This window comes from Sitophilus oryzae, unplaced genomic scaffold, assembly GCF_002938485.1.
Source record: "Sitophilus oryzae breed Bouriz unplaced genomic scaffold, Soryzae_2.0 scaffold_1590_pilon_pilon, whole genome shotgun sequence".
NCBI lineage: Eukaryota > Metazoa > Arthropoda > Insecta > Coleoptera > Curculionidae > Sitophilus > Sitophilus oryzae.
The window spans coordinates 1,029,659-1,046,384 of NW_022146270.1; the positions used below are offsets into that span (position 1 = coordinate 1,029,659).

Genomic DNA, 16,726 nt, shown 5'->3' on the forward strand with positions numbered 1-16,726 from the left:
TGTACAAAAAAATCCCTTGATATACAGGGTTTTTCAAAAGCGGCTCACCCCTATATCTTTTTTATTTTTTCCTGTAAAAAAACGAGATTCGCAGAGAAAACCGTATTCAATTAGTTTTGGTCACTTCCTGTTTCAGTCGAAATGGCTATAATTTGATTTTCGAATTGTACCCTCGGATTTTTTTAAATTTATTTTATAGATAATGGCAAATACAGAAAGACTTATCAACTCCGAGAAAACCAGATATCAGTTTATTTTTCACAAATTAAAAAAAAAAAGTTAAATAACAAAACATAAAATAAATACAAGAACAATACACAAATATATATTATATGACCGACTAATAAAAAAATATACAAAATTTAACCTTTTTTTACTTAGGAACTTTCTACTCAGATAATCCTAATATTTTTATTAAAAAAGAACAAGCCAATACCGCACTAATGAAAGTATTGGGTACTTTAGGGAGTGGAGTGTGCCATAAAGTACTGGGTACTTTATGGCACACACTGTATAAAAACTGAAATCTAATAATATACAAGCGTGTTTCGAAAAAATATAGTTATAATAATTATATTTTTAGATATAGTTATATTTTTAAAGAGATATTAGTCTTTCTCACAGATTAAAAAGATCGTTTAATAATATAAAATAAATACAAAAAACAATATACAAACATATATGACGGAGTTAATAAAAAATATAAAATATTTAACGTTTTTTAACTTACATTTACTCGGATAATTCCAATATTTTTATTAGTGAAGAGCAAGCGAATACTGCATTGGTAAAAGTGTTTGGTCTGGCATAATCCAGACCCCATTTGGCATCCCTTGTTGGCAATTGTGTATTTTCCAGTGGGCCAAATACTGAAGGTACGCTCGCAAGCCTCTTAGTTTTCAAAACCATGCTTTCCTTACGGTGAACCAGGGTTTGTATTTTCGAAAACCGTTGTCGAATGTTGGGTAAATTTTGAATAACCTGAAAAAAAGGATAAACATTGCATTATAAGCTTGGTGCATTTCAACCGATCGATGTTTTAAAACTCCGACAGCAGTGCTTGGTACGGCAGAAATTAGAATTGCCGGCCACTTTATTTCACGCTGTCCCGGTTACCGTTCATTTTGATCGCGTTTAAATAATATTGGAATCGTCGCTATGTCATAATATTTAAGTATTTTGATTTTTACTAGTGCAGTTGAAACTATAAACTTCACAGGTACGAAATTTGTGTGATGTAACGCTGTTTCAATTAGTAAAAATTAGGTGAAAAATAACCCGAACTGAGCGTCGCGTTGTGTTGTGAAAATTTCAAATGATAATAAAATTGCCGAAAAAATGTTAACACGAAAAGGAGGGCGTAATTCCGGGGTTATTAGGTGCACATTCAATACAAATCTCCTGGAACAAAATTTTTATAGCTTTCTCGCAGTGATTTGATCAAAAGCAAAAATGGATTCAGGCAGTTCGACGAAACAAATTAGTTAGTACTCGTTACATAATTAAAAAATTAAATAGGCATATAGGAGGATAAAATATAATTTGATTAATATTAATGGTATACTTTTATTAATCAACTAGTGCATAACTTTTTTATGAACGACTTCTAAAATTATAATTATGTACCTTTAAAAAAATGTCGTTACAGCCCAAATTATGTCCCACTAGCAAAACCGGTGCGTAAAACTATGCCCACTAATTTGCTGAGTTCAACTACGCAGTTGAACTCATGTAAACAGTTTTATTAGCTTGAATAATAACTTACAATACAAGTTAGACCTTCTGAAAATATCAAAATATTTAGCTTTTCATTTTTTTAGAATTTCCAAAAATTATACCTGCCAAACACTTTCAGAATAATTATATAACAATTTTTTAATGTTACTCGCTATTTAAATCCGTGTATTTGTTTAAGTCGGCTGTTTACGGTATTCTCCAATGTGACAGTACCAGAGGAGAATGCACCAAGCCTATATTGTGATAAAAACAAATCCATGTAAATACCTTTTTCCAAGGCTCTTCATGGGCAAACAGCCACAACAAAGTACACAGTGTCGAAAATAAAGGTGCTTCCTTATCGCACCAATGCAACAGCACGTTGATCATTGGATCTAGATACTCCGGATCCCAGCTGTGCGATCTAGTCTCTTTGTACTTGTAGAAGTTGATCAGGATGAACGTTGCCATGTTGCACGCGATCATCTCCGGGCGAGATCTAGCTGCTGAGGCTATTATGATGTAGAGCTGGTTGGGAAGCAGGAAACTCATACTTATACAGATGTTCTGGCAATGTCTCGTAATAAAATCTGTAATAAATTACAGATAGATTGTACAATACAAATACAAACAAAAGATTGTACAATTATTACAGAGAGATGTAATTAGACTTGTCAAATCATATGTCATCTTTGGTCTGTATTTATTAATAACTGGGTTAGTTTTTATTAGTATCTTATTATTACAGTTGAAGGGTCCAGGGGAAAACCTGATAAGCGCCATTTTTCTAATTTTACAGGAGAGCATTGGACGGTTGGTGGTTAGACAGTTTCTTTTTATAAGATACTTAATGAATTGGCAACATGGCACAGTTATATATAGGCGGCTTTCAAAATGTTCGATATTTCATTAATAGAGTACACATGGTGTCCCATTTTCGTGTGTTTTATGGGGTTTCTTATTTATGAGTAGAGATGCAAAGATGCGGTTTACAAAAATTAACTATTTTATTTTATAGATTTTCTTACAGTGCAAGTGGAGAAAGACACAGAAGACTTTTTCAAGAAAATACTTATTCTTGAACGACTTGGTATGAGGGCACTATTTTTCCGTCATGTCTGCGGTTCTCAATGAAAACAGAGCGAAAAATATTAGAATAGATCAACAGAATCTAACAAGATAACTAGAATCCTTCACAACACCTTCAAAATGAAAATTATATTCTTTGAACTCCCTGTAGATGACGTACCAAGAATGTACAACTTTAAGAAACATCTCACTGTAGTATTGAGCAATAAAAAGAACGGGAAGAGAGAGACGTTTACTCAGCGGGTAAAAGATGACCACATCATAACGTGGTATACTGATGATTCCAAAACCAAAGCAGGAGCCCTAGTATTTGGGCCGGAAACTAAATACTCCGAACCAATAGACACAAAGGGAACCCTCCAACGGTCTAAGACACTCAAAGAAATTTCTCACAATTTAGGACCAATAGAAATCAAAGATTTTCCTTGATTTAAGTAAGAACAAGCTTCGGATTGACCGGGGGTTTTAATTTAAGGTACTGCCTCCTCAATAAACACCTCAGTGCAGCTAAGAAACAACGGCGAATGCAGATTCTGTGGGGAAAATGGGAAGGCCGAGGGTGCCGAGACGACAACCATTCGCGCCATAAACTTGGGTACGACTGATACTGGAGATGGAGAACTAAACTCTGTAAAAGCGGTGAAACTAAAAACTGGTCACGGTGATTAACTTCCCCCCTTCCACACAATCTACAAATCGTTCAGAAAATTGAATTTTATAAAGGATTGGATACTAGATACTAAAAATTTAATCACACTTTTTTTAACAAAAAATACAAATGAATAATCTCCTACCTAAATCCTCCAGCGCTTTAATGATCATCAGCAAAGACGAATTCTTACTGGTCATACACAACATGGCCATCTCGCATCTTTGACCCAAAGTCTTACCACTCTGTATAGACGGTCTGGGATACTCTGGATTCCCGTTTCGTAATCTTCTGAGTGCTGTCATCACCGGAATGTTGGATTTTCTTACAGAGTAACCCTTCCATGATGCCTAAATTCATGAAAACGTTTTAAAATCTCAACTTTGTACAGGTTGTCCTTTTCGAGTTTTTTACAGGGTTTCTCTCTCTCGTTTGAGTACAGATACAAAATACAAAGATGCGGTTTTCACATCACTGTGATGTGAAAACTTTCTTATGAAACTAAAAATGCTACACACAGATTTGTCATAGCCTTATTTCCTGAAATACAGGGCGAATTTGAAATTGTTGAATTTTTCGACTTCCCTTGCATCTCGGTTATTTTTATAACTTATCGAAAAGGTGTAACCTGAATCTCATAGAGTATTTTACGCAGAAACCAGTGGCGTAACTAGTTTTTCGCTGGGAGCCGTCATTTGAAATATAATTCAAACTTTTTTTTTAAATGGGACACCCTGTATGTATATTTTTAATCTTATTTGTCTTTTCATGAGGTTTCTAAAAATATAATATTGTCACGGATTCCGTGAGTCCTCTAATTCAAAACACACGATAAAATACTTAACGAATTGTTTTCCAACTATATGCCCTATACTAATTATAACCCTTAACACAGAAATATCTATTTGAAGAACCTTCGCCAATTTGGCACAATTCGCTAACTACAGACTATTTCTTCACTAACTATAGACTATATCGCTGCGGATGTTCTTGCAACTTCTATTCTAAAACTCTGTCGAGTTCTTTGGGCTTCCAGAAACTTCCGCTGTCTCGCTCGGGATTTTCCATAAATGTCTAAGAGATGGCGCGCTACTCAATCACCGAAAGATGTCGCCACGCTTCTTTACTATATAAACACGCTTAGTGGTTTTTTGCTCTTCCACAGATGTCGCCATACACCTTGACAATATATTTTATACTTATTTTCATAAGAAAGGTAACGACAGGAAAAAATAAAATTGATTTTCAAAAAAATCCATTTTTTCGAAAAAACTCAGCAATCTTTGAAATTTTTAAAACTTTTTTGATGGCATCTTGGTGAATATCTCAAGGCGCAACTTTGTCCCAATTTATCTATCTTCGTATCTATTACGGTTTCCGAGATACCAATGCTCGTGCCTCGAATTTGTAGTACCCTATATACTCCATACTTATTTTCTTAAATAAGGTAAAAATGCATTATTTAACTTTTCAACATAAATCAACACTAGTTTAAAGGAGTATTATTGTTTTATTTTATTTAATTAAACCTGATAATTTTGCTTTCCATCCTGTTTTCTTAATAAACTGCACTGAAAATGGAACTTTTAAATGCTCTGTTTTGAGCTTTCTAAAAATATAACATACTGTATTTACATACGTACATACTTATTTTCATAAACAAGCTAGAAAAATGCATTATTTAACTTTTTATAGGCGGCTGGTTTAAAATATGTAATCGAAACAATGGAATAATTTATTCGACGTCAAATTTTGGTTATTGGCTATTCCACTCTAGTTTCTCTGTGTATAATTATTTCAGTAACTCTTGAGAGCGTGTTATCTAAAAGCTGCACAAGTTTATTTTAAGTGCAGTTTATTAAGATGGCACGATGGAAAACAAAATTGTTAAATTAAATAAAATGATAACACTTTTAAACTAGTTTTATTTATGTTAAAGGTTACAAAATGCATTTATTTACTTTTTAGAAAATCAAAAAACTAATTCCACATTCTCCTAGCCACTTTATTAGGGTTATCTGATAGTATTTTTAGAATTTCAAATTAGCTGATAATTTGTGAGATACAGGGGCCAACTTATATTTCATGAAGAACTCGGTCTCCTGAGTACAATGATATGCCACCCTCCTTATTGCACAAATTTATTTTTCGTTCAATTTTATTTATATTTCTTGGAACAGATCTTCTCCTTATACTTCCGAATGAATCCCTTTGTAAATACTGAGATGTATTGATTTCACATACACATATTATTTATTTTATATTATTTTTGATTATTTTATTGCATTTGATTTTTCGTATTCAATGTTTTATCCTACGTCATTATTAAGTTTGAAAGCTTATCAATATTGTAACGATGAATAGATTAAATATGTAAAAAACAGAGCCGGACTTGAAATTAGTTTAAATAAATTGTGCTCAAATTTCCGAAACAAAAAAAATATTAAGTGTGGCATATCATTGTACTGAGGAGACCGAGTTCTTTCATAATCCGAAATAAAAAATGCAGGTCCGTATTTAAAAAAAATTAAGTTGGCTTCTGTATCTCACAAATTATCGGCTAATTTGAAAATATAAAAATACTATCAAAAAACCCTAATAAAGTGCCAATGAGAATGTGCAATTTTTTTTTGATTTTCTAAAAAGCAACGACAGAAAAAAATAATTTATTTTCAAAAAAATCCGTTTATTTCCCAAAAACTCAGCAATCCTTGAAATTTTAAAACTTTTTTGATGGCATCTTGGTGAACATCCCAAAGCGCAACTTTGCCCCAATTTAACCATGTTCGTATCTATTACGGTTACCGAGATACCAATGTTCGTACCTCGAATTTGTAGCACCCTGTATTATATTTTTAGGAAGTTCATAAGTTCAAAACACATAAGTATGGGTCATATTTCCAGAATGATAGCTCGCAGCAAAAATCTAGTTACGTCACTGAATTCTACGTGAAAGACTCTATGGGACTCAGTTTTCACCTTTTCGATAAGTTATAAGGTAAATGGAACATTTTCAATTTCGCCCTGTATTTTAGAAACTAATCTGTGTATAGTATCTTTAGTTTAATAAAAAAGTAGTACAGTGATGTGAAAACCGCATCTTTGAATATCTAGTTATACAGAGATATATCTAGTTAAAAAGAGAAATCCTGTAAAACACAAGTACACTCATTTTAATTTACCTGAATTTTAACTGCTGCAGCGTTTTGAACCTTCAAAACCTTCCTGGCTTGAACTGCCTCAGGTAACAGCATGGGACTGTACTTTTTCCTTGCCAAATAACCTCTAGCCAACCTCTGGATTCCCGTCACAGCTTTGTACTTATCCAAAAATGCCAATCGTTCCTGCTTCATCTTCATATAAGCCCTATAAAATACTTGGACAGTCATTACCGATTTTTTGAACATAAGGAACTTTATTCTCATCTCCTTCGATAAGATTGTGGCTTTCCACTTCCTCTGAATGACAAAAGTTGCGTGCCTCAACTTTCTGTACTTCTCCATTTCGTCTCTCATGGCTCTCTGGGCTCTGTACCGACTCTGCAAAACCAAAGCAGCCCATTTTATTCTGGAATACACCTCAACCTGCTTTACCATAGACTTATTAGCTCTATATCTTCTTTGAATCAAAAGAGCAGACTTTCTCAAAGCCTCGTACCTCGATCTCACTGCATTACCTAATTTGATAGCTCTAAATCTTTGCTGAATAATCACCACATCTCTTCTTAACATCTGATAGTAAGTTATTTCTTTTCTCATCGATATTATAGCCCTATACCTTCTTTGTATTACAAGAGCAGCGTTTCTTAGAGCAAGATATCTACTGCGGACTTTATTAGCTCTAAAATGACTCTGAATAAGTATAGCTGTTTTTCTTAGAGCTACATATTGCGTTCTAGCGATACCACCTAGTTTTCTAGCTCTAAATCTTTGCTGAATAATCATTACATCTCTTCTTAACATCTGATAGCAAGTTCTTCCTTTTCTCATCGATATTAGAGCCCTATACCTTCTTTGTATTACAAGAGCAGCGTTTCTTAGAGCAAGATATATACTGCGGACTTTATTAGCTCTAAAATGACTCTGAATAAGTATAGCTGTTTTTCTTAGAGCTACATATTGCGTTCTAGCGATACCACCTAGTTTTCTAGCTCTAAATCTTTGCTGAATAATCATTACATCTCTTCTTAACATCTGATAGTAAGTTCTTTTTTTTCTCATCAGTAATAAAGCCCTATACCTTCTTTGTATTACAAGAGCAGCGTTTCTTAGAGCAAGATATCTACATCGCACTTTATTAGCTCTAAAATGACTCTGAATAAGTATAGCTGTTTTTCTTCGAGCTACATATTGCGTTCTAGCGATACCACCTATTTTTCTAGCTCTAAATCTTTGCTGAATAATCATTACATGTCTTCTTAACATCTGATAGTAAGTTCTTTCCTTTCTCATCAATATCAAAGCCCTATACCTTCTTTGTATTACAAGAGCAGCGTTTCTTAGTGCAAGATATCTACATCGCACTTTATTAGCTCTAAAATGACTCTGAATAAATATAGCTGTTTTTCTTAGAGCTACATATTGCGTTCTAGCGATAATTCCAAGTTTTTTAGCCCTAAATCTTTGTTGAACGGTCATAATTTCTTTGTGCAACTTATCATAGTAACGTTTTTGTTCTCTCATGCATATTTGTGCTCTGAATCTTCTCTGAATGTTTATAACAGCGTTTCTTAAAGCTAAATATTTATTTCTGATCTTGTTCGCTCTATACGACTTCTGAATAAGTAACGCGTTCCGTTTTAGAGCTAGGAATTGGGTTCTTTGAGATGCGCCCAACTTTTTGGCTCTATATTTTTGTTGTATTAATATCACCAGCGATTGTAGTTTTTGGTAGTATTCTTTTTGTTTAATCATAGCTCTTTGAGCTCTGTACCTTCTCTGAATCGTTTTGGTTGCTTTCTTTAGAGCCAAAAACTCTTCTCTGGTATTTCTCATTAATACCAGTGATCTAAACCTCCTCTGAACCACAATTGTAACATTTCTCAACAATAAATACTCTTCTCTAACGTTTCTCATTTCCATTTGTGCCCTAAATTGCCTCTGAATAACTAAAACCGATTTTATAACTTTAAGATAATGCGTTCTTTCAAATTTGAATAAAACATTCTGCCTGAACCTCCTCTGAACGAAGATAGAAGCATTTCTTAAATCTTCATATGTTTGTTTTTGATATAACATCAGTTTTTGAGCTCTGTATCTTCTTTGAAGCACTATAACAGCATTTTTCAATTTAATATAACTATTTCGTGCCGTCTGCATAAGTTTGTTAGCTCTGTACCGATGCTGAACACTTAAAACAGCATTTCTGATGGTTTGGTATTCGTTTCTGGCAGTCAGCATCGTTTTCTGCGCCCGATATTTTCTCTGTACAAGTATCGTAGCATTACGTAAGTTAATATAGTTATTCCTTTCAAGTTTAGCAAGCCTGTTTGCTCTAAAACGTTCCTGAATTTCAGTAATACAATTTTTAAGATGTAGAAAGTTATATCTCTCTTCTCGCATCATTAACGTGGCTCTATATTTCTGCTGTATCTTTATGCTAGCCTTTTTCATAGTTTGAAACTTTATTTTTTCTTTTTCCATTTTTTTGTTGGCCCGATATTTTTCTTGTATAACTACAGCAGCTAGTTTAAGAGAAACAAACTGAGAACGACATTTTTTCATCTCTATAGTTGCCTTATACCATTTTTGAATACTCTGGGCGGCAGTTCTTTGTTTTATATACTCATTTCGTTGAGCAACCATCGCCTTATTTGCCCGATACCTACTCTGAGTAAACTGGACTACTTCTCTAAGCTTTTGGTAACTTTGTCTTTGTGATTCCATTAATTTGTACGCCCTGTATCTTTGCTGGATACAAATCACTGATGACCTCAGTTTTAAGAATGCTTCTTTATCAGCTTTCATTTTAATCCAAGCTCTATAATACTCCTGAATTTTTAAAACAGCATTTCTTTTCATTTCATAATTTGATCTATCAAGTCTCATCATAGTTATGGATAAATAAGTTTGCTCTATCAACAAAACCGCTTTTTTTGTATCTTTATATTGTTTTCTGACAGTTTTCATTTGAGAAACTGACCTGTACCAATTCTGGACAGTAATAACAGCATTTCTGATCAGCAAAAACCGTCTACGCATTACGCTCATCCTGTAGTAACTCTGTAACATTATTGCTGACTTCCTCATTTGTAAATATTCGCTTCTGTATTTTTTCATCTCCAAATAAGCTCTGAATCGTTTCTGAATAACTGAGGTAGATAATATTAATAAAACAAAGTTGTTTTTTTCGATTTTGCATTGCTGATTGGCTCTGAATTTTCTCTGGATAAAAACGACAGCGTTTTTGAACTTCAAAAACCTTTTTCTAGCAATATATGTTTTGAAATTCTTCTGAATTATTCTGGCAGCTGTTATTCTTTGATGATAGTTGTTCCTTATAAGCCAACCTTTGGCGTAGGCTTGAAGTTTGGTAATAACGTTGTGTTGAATGGTGTATCTTCGTTTGGCGATGATCATTCTGAAAAGACTCTGTATTTTAATCACTGCCTTCAATCTTCTACATTCTTCTATGTGATTTCTGACGAATTCTGACAAAACAAAGTATGTTTGCGACAATTTCTGTCTTCTGAACCAAGCTTGAATTTTCCTTACAGCACTTTCCCTAAGTTCCCGAACCTTTTGCAGTTTTCTTCTCTTCAAAACCACAGGAAGACTCCTAAACCACTGTTGTATAGAAGTGGCCTTAGTCACCATTAAAGGAGCCTCAAACTTGTATATTATCTGCCACAAAAAAGACAGCGTGTTCTCTTTATGACCGTCAACGATATCTTTCGGAGATATATCGTACAAAATCTCGAAACCAGTTTGTTTTAACGATTCAAACACCAGCTGCATGTTATGGACTTTTTGAAGCCTCGAAATGGCGGGAACTCGAAGTTTCGACGTTAAATCCGACCTCATCTGCAGTATTTCCATGACTTTGGTTAGTCTGACCCCATCGCGCAGATCTACGCCTAAATTTTTAACAGCATAATCGAACTCGTGAATGTAAGATTGGACGTGCGTAACCACGTATCCTTTAGACTTCAAATATTTAGTAATATCTCCTACTGCAGATAGAGTCTCTCTAGCAAAATGTGTTAGGACTGACTTACTGTCTTTTTCTGAAGCATTTTTACAGAATAAACACGGATCATGTTGAATGAGCTTAGCGTTTTTAGCCACATCCAAGAAATAAACTAGAATCAAGAATTTTTTGAGAATAAACTTCTTGAGATCGCTCGAATATTTCGGAGCATATGGAGTCTTGTGTTTTTTCATCAAATACGGGTCTTTAAAGAACCTTTCCATGATAAAATGAGCCAAACCGCTCACATCGGAATTAGTTTTTAAAGGAATAACCTCGTTGTATATTGTTTCAAGTCCTATCCTTAACCAGAGAGGATTATATCCTAATATTAAACCCATGATGTCGGATTTTAGCTTTAAATTCAAATGAACATCTTTATCGTCTCGAATAGAGAGCTTTCCCCATTCCACCACATCGCAAACCCTTTGAAGAACCTCACCAAGTTCCTTGGAACGAAACAAAGTTTGTGCTTGTTTTCTTAGATGAACAAGCTTGCTATTAACGTTGTAATTGAAAGAAACGGTTTCTTTGCTTGGCGCTTCTGCAATGTCTTTTTTCTTGCATTCCTGCCAAATTTTCGCAGCGTCTATTTCAGTTTTAACGCTCAGTTCTTCGGGAGGTGTCAAAAGAACGTTTAGCCATTTTTTAAAACGAATTTCTTGTTTATCTACCCATTCTTCTGTGCTGTAAACTGAGGAAGATATGAATGGATCTATGACGTTCGAGTATAGGAAAGGATTCCTCACGATAACAGATTTTTCTGAGGTTTCAGTGATAGTAGACATCAATTGTTGGTTTTTATCTTGGTTTGTAGCAAACTGTCTTAAATTTAGACCAGAGGTAGACTTGGAAATCCTGAAAGCTGATGAACTTCTTTTAGACCAGTCAGTTTTTGGATCAGTACTAATTCTGCCCCTTTTGAACGAATAATTACTGACATCTGGACTTTTCCGTTTTAAAGTGTTCCTAAACGAACCTTCGCTAAATACGGCAGATTCTTCAGCTATAGAAGACAAGTGTTGTTGTTTTCTAGTTTCAACACCATTTGCGTTACTCTCCCCAAAATCAAAAGAGTTTGGTTTCAAAAAAATGGGAGATTTGGATTGGGCTGTTTTACTGGATACTGAAGATTCCTCCAGACGGGCTATATCGCCTACAGAAGCGTCTTTAACGTAGGTGACACCGCTAAGATTGGGGCTGTTGCTTCCTTTAACGTAAGTCTCACTGCTGACGTTCAACTTGAAGGTAGCACTTGAAATTTGTAATTCCGTCTCTTGGGAATGGTCTCTGGAACAAAAACTGGGTGAAAACTTGTTAAGAGCCTGTTGCTTTGGATCAATTATAGGAGAAAGGACGAAGCTATCCGTATTTTTCAAATTATACTCGAAATTCGAAAATACCCTCTTCCTTACTGTTCCAGTTTGTTCCAAATTCTCACCATTGCGTCTATTCTGTTCTCTCAAAGGCAGGACTTGATTGGGCGGGTCCAAACTGTCCCTGAAAACCGGGGAATCATCGAGTTTAACGTCAAACGTTTCGTTTTCCAAAAGTTTTTCGAAACCCACGTTTTCCACATTCAAAACGACGTTTTGAATTGAAAAGGTTTCTCGACGTTCTGTCTGTGCCGAACTGAAAACGTACGTGTCTCGTTTTTCAAAACGTTCCTCGGATTGCAGAGAAAAATTCACACTGTTTGGAGATACAAACGACGATGCAGTACTGCTCAAAAAATATGGTTGATTTGGAGATAGTCGATTCTCTTTGTTAGAACTACCTTTAAAACCATTTTCTTTGGGAGAGACATATTTATTGGTTCGTTTATAACACACTTGCTGTTCATAGTAATTTTTTGGTGATAAATAGTTATTGCTTTTTGTAGGTGATCTATCTTTGAACTCGTTTTCACGATTGATCAAACGACTGTAATGAGTTTTTGGAGAAATATCACTTATATACGATGTTTGCTGTTCCCTATGACTTTTAGGGGATGAATATGTGGAGGTATAATATTTTACAGGTGATGATCTGTTTGATTTAAATTTCTTTATAGGAGAAATAGGTTTCCGGCTGAGAGGTAGTTTTATTGGCGATTTTTGGAGAGGTTTTTTTGGCTTATTTTTCGTTATTTTCGCACTGATTTTCTGTAAAAACATTCGAGATAATTAGAAAATTGAATAGGAATTTTTATGATTTGCTAAACATGCTATTAGCCCCATCACTTTAACTGAAATTTGAGGAAAGAATTAAAAAAAAAATAGAGAGTCGAAAGATTTGATACAGATAGTAGTTTTCTAATTTAAAAAATCATGTCAATCAACTTGTCAACCGACTTTTTTGAGCCACCCTATAGAACTTAAAATATTTTTCTGAAATAGGCCCTAGTACAAAATTTCTAAGGTTTTTTATAGGAGCTACAGATCGTCAGTGAAACATGTTAACCTACTAAGTCCATTTTTAACTTTATTTAAATAATATGTTTAATACATAAATTTTACCTTAAATTTTTAACGAAATATTGAGTTTGTTCCCCAACAAATATTATTGATATCTCTTTATTATATTAACTCATGAATATACTTGCTACATGTGTACATATCTTTTTGTACCGTTTCGTTTCTCTCCTCTAAAATTAGGAATAATGGAGTTAGCAGTTTAACACGTTTCACCGACGAGTTGCCCGACACACTATTTGGAGGACCCTGAATTCTTTTTCCTGAAAAATCTAAAGTTATTGGGCTACTATAGGCTTGGTGTATTTCAACCGATTTTTTAAAATTCCGACAGCAGCACTCGGTACTGAAGAAATCAAAACTTTCGGGCTCTGTATTTCACGCAGTCCCGGTTAACGTTCATGTTGATAGCATAGAAATAATATTGGAATCATGGCTATGTCATAATACTGAAGTATTTTGAGTTTTACTAGTGCAGTTACTGAAACTATAAACTTCTCAGATATTTAGTTAGAAGAATTTTTTTTTTGAATTAATAAGTGAATTTTTGAATTAATAAGTAAGAGAATGCACTATGTGTGCATTTTATGCACACATAGTGCATAATAGGAAACCAATTCATATTGGAAACTACATTAAGATTAAGTTTAATTTATTGTAAAATGTAAAAGTACATTTTATAAAACTAGTTAAAATATTTGCTAATTAAGAATTTGCCCATTATTAGCTTAAGATTTAATGTAGTTAAATTACTAAAAAAACTCTGACAGATATATACACTTACTTTTGTTGCAGCAGATTTTAAAGTGACCCCAATACTCCTGTTGATTCTTTTACCATCTGACAAAGTAAAACTGTATCTTCCTGCTTCCTCGCTTATTGCATTCCACGTCATTTCCAAAATCTTCTCACTACCTGCCTCAATATAGGTTTCACTCCAATTCACCGTAAAACATAATTCTTCTGGTAACGTTTTTGTCACAAATAACTATAAAAACGATATAAATATAATTGAAAATACTACAGATAGATGTTTATTAGTTACCTTAATTCCTTGCTGAGTTGGGTTCTGGATCAGCAATTTTCTGCTTTGTGAAGTACCAACAAGAACATCATCAAATGTGATTTTGGGAATTGGTGTAAAAGGTGCCAGTGACAATATCTCAATTTTAGTATCTTCCATGTTTCGGTCTTTTTGAACAACTCGTTTGGTTTTCTTTCTTACAACAGGTGATATCTATATAAAAAAAATATGTTGAAAACATCTTATAATATATTTGGATATATTTTTATATTTTTTTTATATTAAGGAATCTAAAAAAACATAAAAAGAACTTAAAAGGTCCACATAATTTAAAATATTCCACTGATAATCCATATGCATGTCTCTGGTGAATCTGTTTGTGACCTGGACTCTATTTTAGCATTAAAATATGTGTAGCTCTTATAGTAACTTTTACACTCAAAATTTCATTCGAATCCCTAAAAGCAGTTGAAAGAAAATTATAATAACTAATAAAAAATTAAGACTTTAACCTCCTGTAGCTACAAAACAACCCAGAATCAGACATTATGTTGATATAAAAAATAAATTTTATTTTTACATGAGGAATCTCCCCACAAGAGATGGTACATACTTTTTGAAATACCCTTTATGTAACTGTAACTTATGTAATTAAATATTTTAGTATAATATAAATAAGAAGTGAGAAAGGTATACCCCCAGCAGAGTATTTTTATTTTACGTCTCATATATTTTTTACAAATTTCGTGGGTATACAATTCCGTGTTTAGAAGAGATAATTCACGAAGTAATTAAATGATATACTTTATTACAGTTGGGGGGTTGGAAGTTTTAATCATCTGCTAATGATATTAACATGGTTAGCGAAACGCGCGTCCAGTGTACAAAGTGTTTTGGTGTATTGTGGTAAGTTAGTGTTTTATTTTGCTAAATATACTTTACCTAGAAGAATATGGCGAATAGTAAAATAGCAAAGTATTTAACATAAAAAAGACTTTGTTACAAGAAGAGGTATCTACATAAAAAAAACGTTGAAAACATCTCACCTATTTCTTAATTTTAATTTTGGGTTAATTCACCAACTAATTAAATATATTTTACCTGGAAGAACATGGTGAATCTCAGATAGCAAAACAAATAGATAACAAAAAGTTTTTAACATAAAAAAGATACAATAATAATGCACTATTTACACCTAAATCAACTGCCAACTTTTGAACTTTTGGAATTTAACTGAATTTATTTAAATTAGTTTAAATCTGGGAAATATCCAAAGATTATATTTATTTTCAATCTGAAGTTAGCTATGAAAATCAACAACGATCATATACATAAATAGTTCAAATAAGCAGGGTTCGGAAAACTACATGTTACTTTTAAAAACTACATTACATGTAGTTTATGTATAGGGTGTAGTTTATGTAACCTAGGTATGTAACTTTCAAATATCAAAGGTTTGAGGTGAGGTTATAATAAGTCGAAGCTTTAAAAACACATAATGTATTTAAGAAAACAGAAGAAATATGGCTTTAAATTTTCAATTGGTAAAGGTGTGGATCCGGTGGCTGACCTTGAAGCCCATATTTGCTGCTTTTGATCATCGATACTACGCAAGCGCACATCGTCGATGTTGCCAAATTGCAGTTTATTTTCGAATTATTTGCAGTTGAAAATTTTTTTTTTGCGTGTTAATCAATAATAATATGAATTCTATAATTAATTTTATAATTTCAGATTTATCTTGATATCCAAAATTAAGGTAAGAAGGATAATGAAGATTGTGAAATGAAAGTATTATGAATATATAAAATTGTAATAATAATAACATTTATTTATATATTTACATTAGAATTAAAATTTATCATTTACGGATTTTTGCTTAATGGTTTTAAACTTATTAGAATTATTTTATTTCTTTCAAGTTATTTAATTTCTAGTTATTTACAGGCAACAATAGTTTTGATTATATGTATTGATGTTTTGAAGTACTACCATGACGAGTCTTATTATAGAACAATACACGTCAATCGGAGATAGAGGTAACATTTTACCTATTATATGTATAATGTTACTAATATAATATACTTTGATTATAATTAATGTTTGTATCATCATTTCTTAAAAATATCAAGTTAGTGGATTTTATCGAACAGTGTGTTGATAAGCAGTGGCGGATACAGGGAGGGGCCCATGGGGCCCGGGCCCCCCAAAGTCTGTGAATTGTGTAAAATATTAGGCTTTTGTGTTAAAAATGGCGCCCTAAAAACCATATTCTACATTGCTTTTCATTTTGGGCCCCCCTAAAATAAATTCCTGTATCCGCCCCTGTTGATAAGACTAAAATAAGCTTTATGTTTTATCTTTTTCTTTTTAGAAGGGAGATGGTTTGTATCGTAGAATACATTACAGTATTTAATATCGTACTACTTTGATATTCTTTTCTTAATTTACTGTAATTTCTTGTTTCCTATAATGCCAAATCTTGACAATATGGTGAAGGTTGAGTTTTGATCTTATTAGTTTTATAAGAATAATAATAATAATAGAAATACAAGACTAATATTAAGACTTAGTTTGTGATTTATATTAAGATCTTTCTTATAATAT

At 33.1% G+C, this 16,726-nt stretch overlaps 1 protein-coding gene across 3 annotated transcripts; it reads right to left on the bottom strand.

Moving 5' to 3' along the window:
• Positions 1-252: 252 nt before the first annotated feature.
• On the bottom strand, positions 253-15,337 carry LOC115879910 (abnormal spindle-like microcephaly-associated protein homolog). 3 transcript variants are annotated; one of them, XM_030896958.1, is made up of 7 exons: positions 14,435-14,567; positions 14,141-14,332; positions 13,880-14,083; positions 6,637-12,786; positions 3,600-3,804; positions 2,005-2,306; positions 253-981 (listed from the first exon to the last, which is right to left on the bottom strand). In XM_030896958.1, the coding sequence occupies exons 1-7, from the start codon at positions 14,477-14,479 to the stop codon at positions 733-735; spliced, it is 7,347 nt and encodes a 2,448-aa protein (XP_030752818.1). In that variant the 5' UTR covers positions 14,480-14,567; the 3' UTR covers positions 253-732. The 3 variants fall into 3 exon arrangements, with proteins under 3 accessions (XP_030752818.1, XP_030752819.1, XP_030752820.1); XM_030896959.1 differs by lacking the exon at positions 14,435-14,567 and adding an exon at positions 15,221-15,337 and having other exon boundaries at positions 254-981; XM_030896960.1 differs by lacking the exon at positions 14,435-14,567 and adding an exon at positions 15,166-15,331 and having other exon boundaries at positions 254-981.
• Between the last annotated feature and the right edge of the window lie 1,389 nt (positions 15,338-16,726).

What these genes read in the sequence shown, in the direction of transcription:
- LOC115879910 (XM_030896958.1), bottom strand. Translation starts at nt 14,479, where the DNA reads ATGCATATGGATTATCAGTGGAATATTTTAAATTATGTGGACCTT. An exon ending in TAAAATCTGCTGCAACAAAA is followed by an intron (nt 12,787 to 13,879) that starts GTAAGTGTATAT and finishes ATGTTTTTACAG; the next exon opens with AAAATCAGTGCGAAAATAAC. An exon ending in TAAAGCGCTGGAGGATTTAG is followed by an intron (nt 2,307 to 3,599) that starts GTAGGAGATTAT and finishes AATTTATTACAG; the next exon opens with ATTTTATTACGAGACATTGC.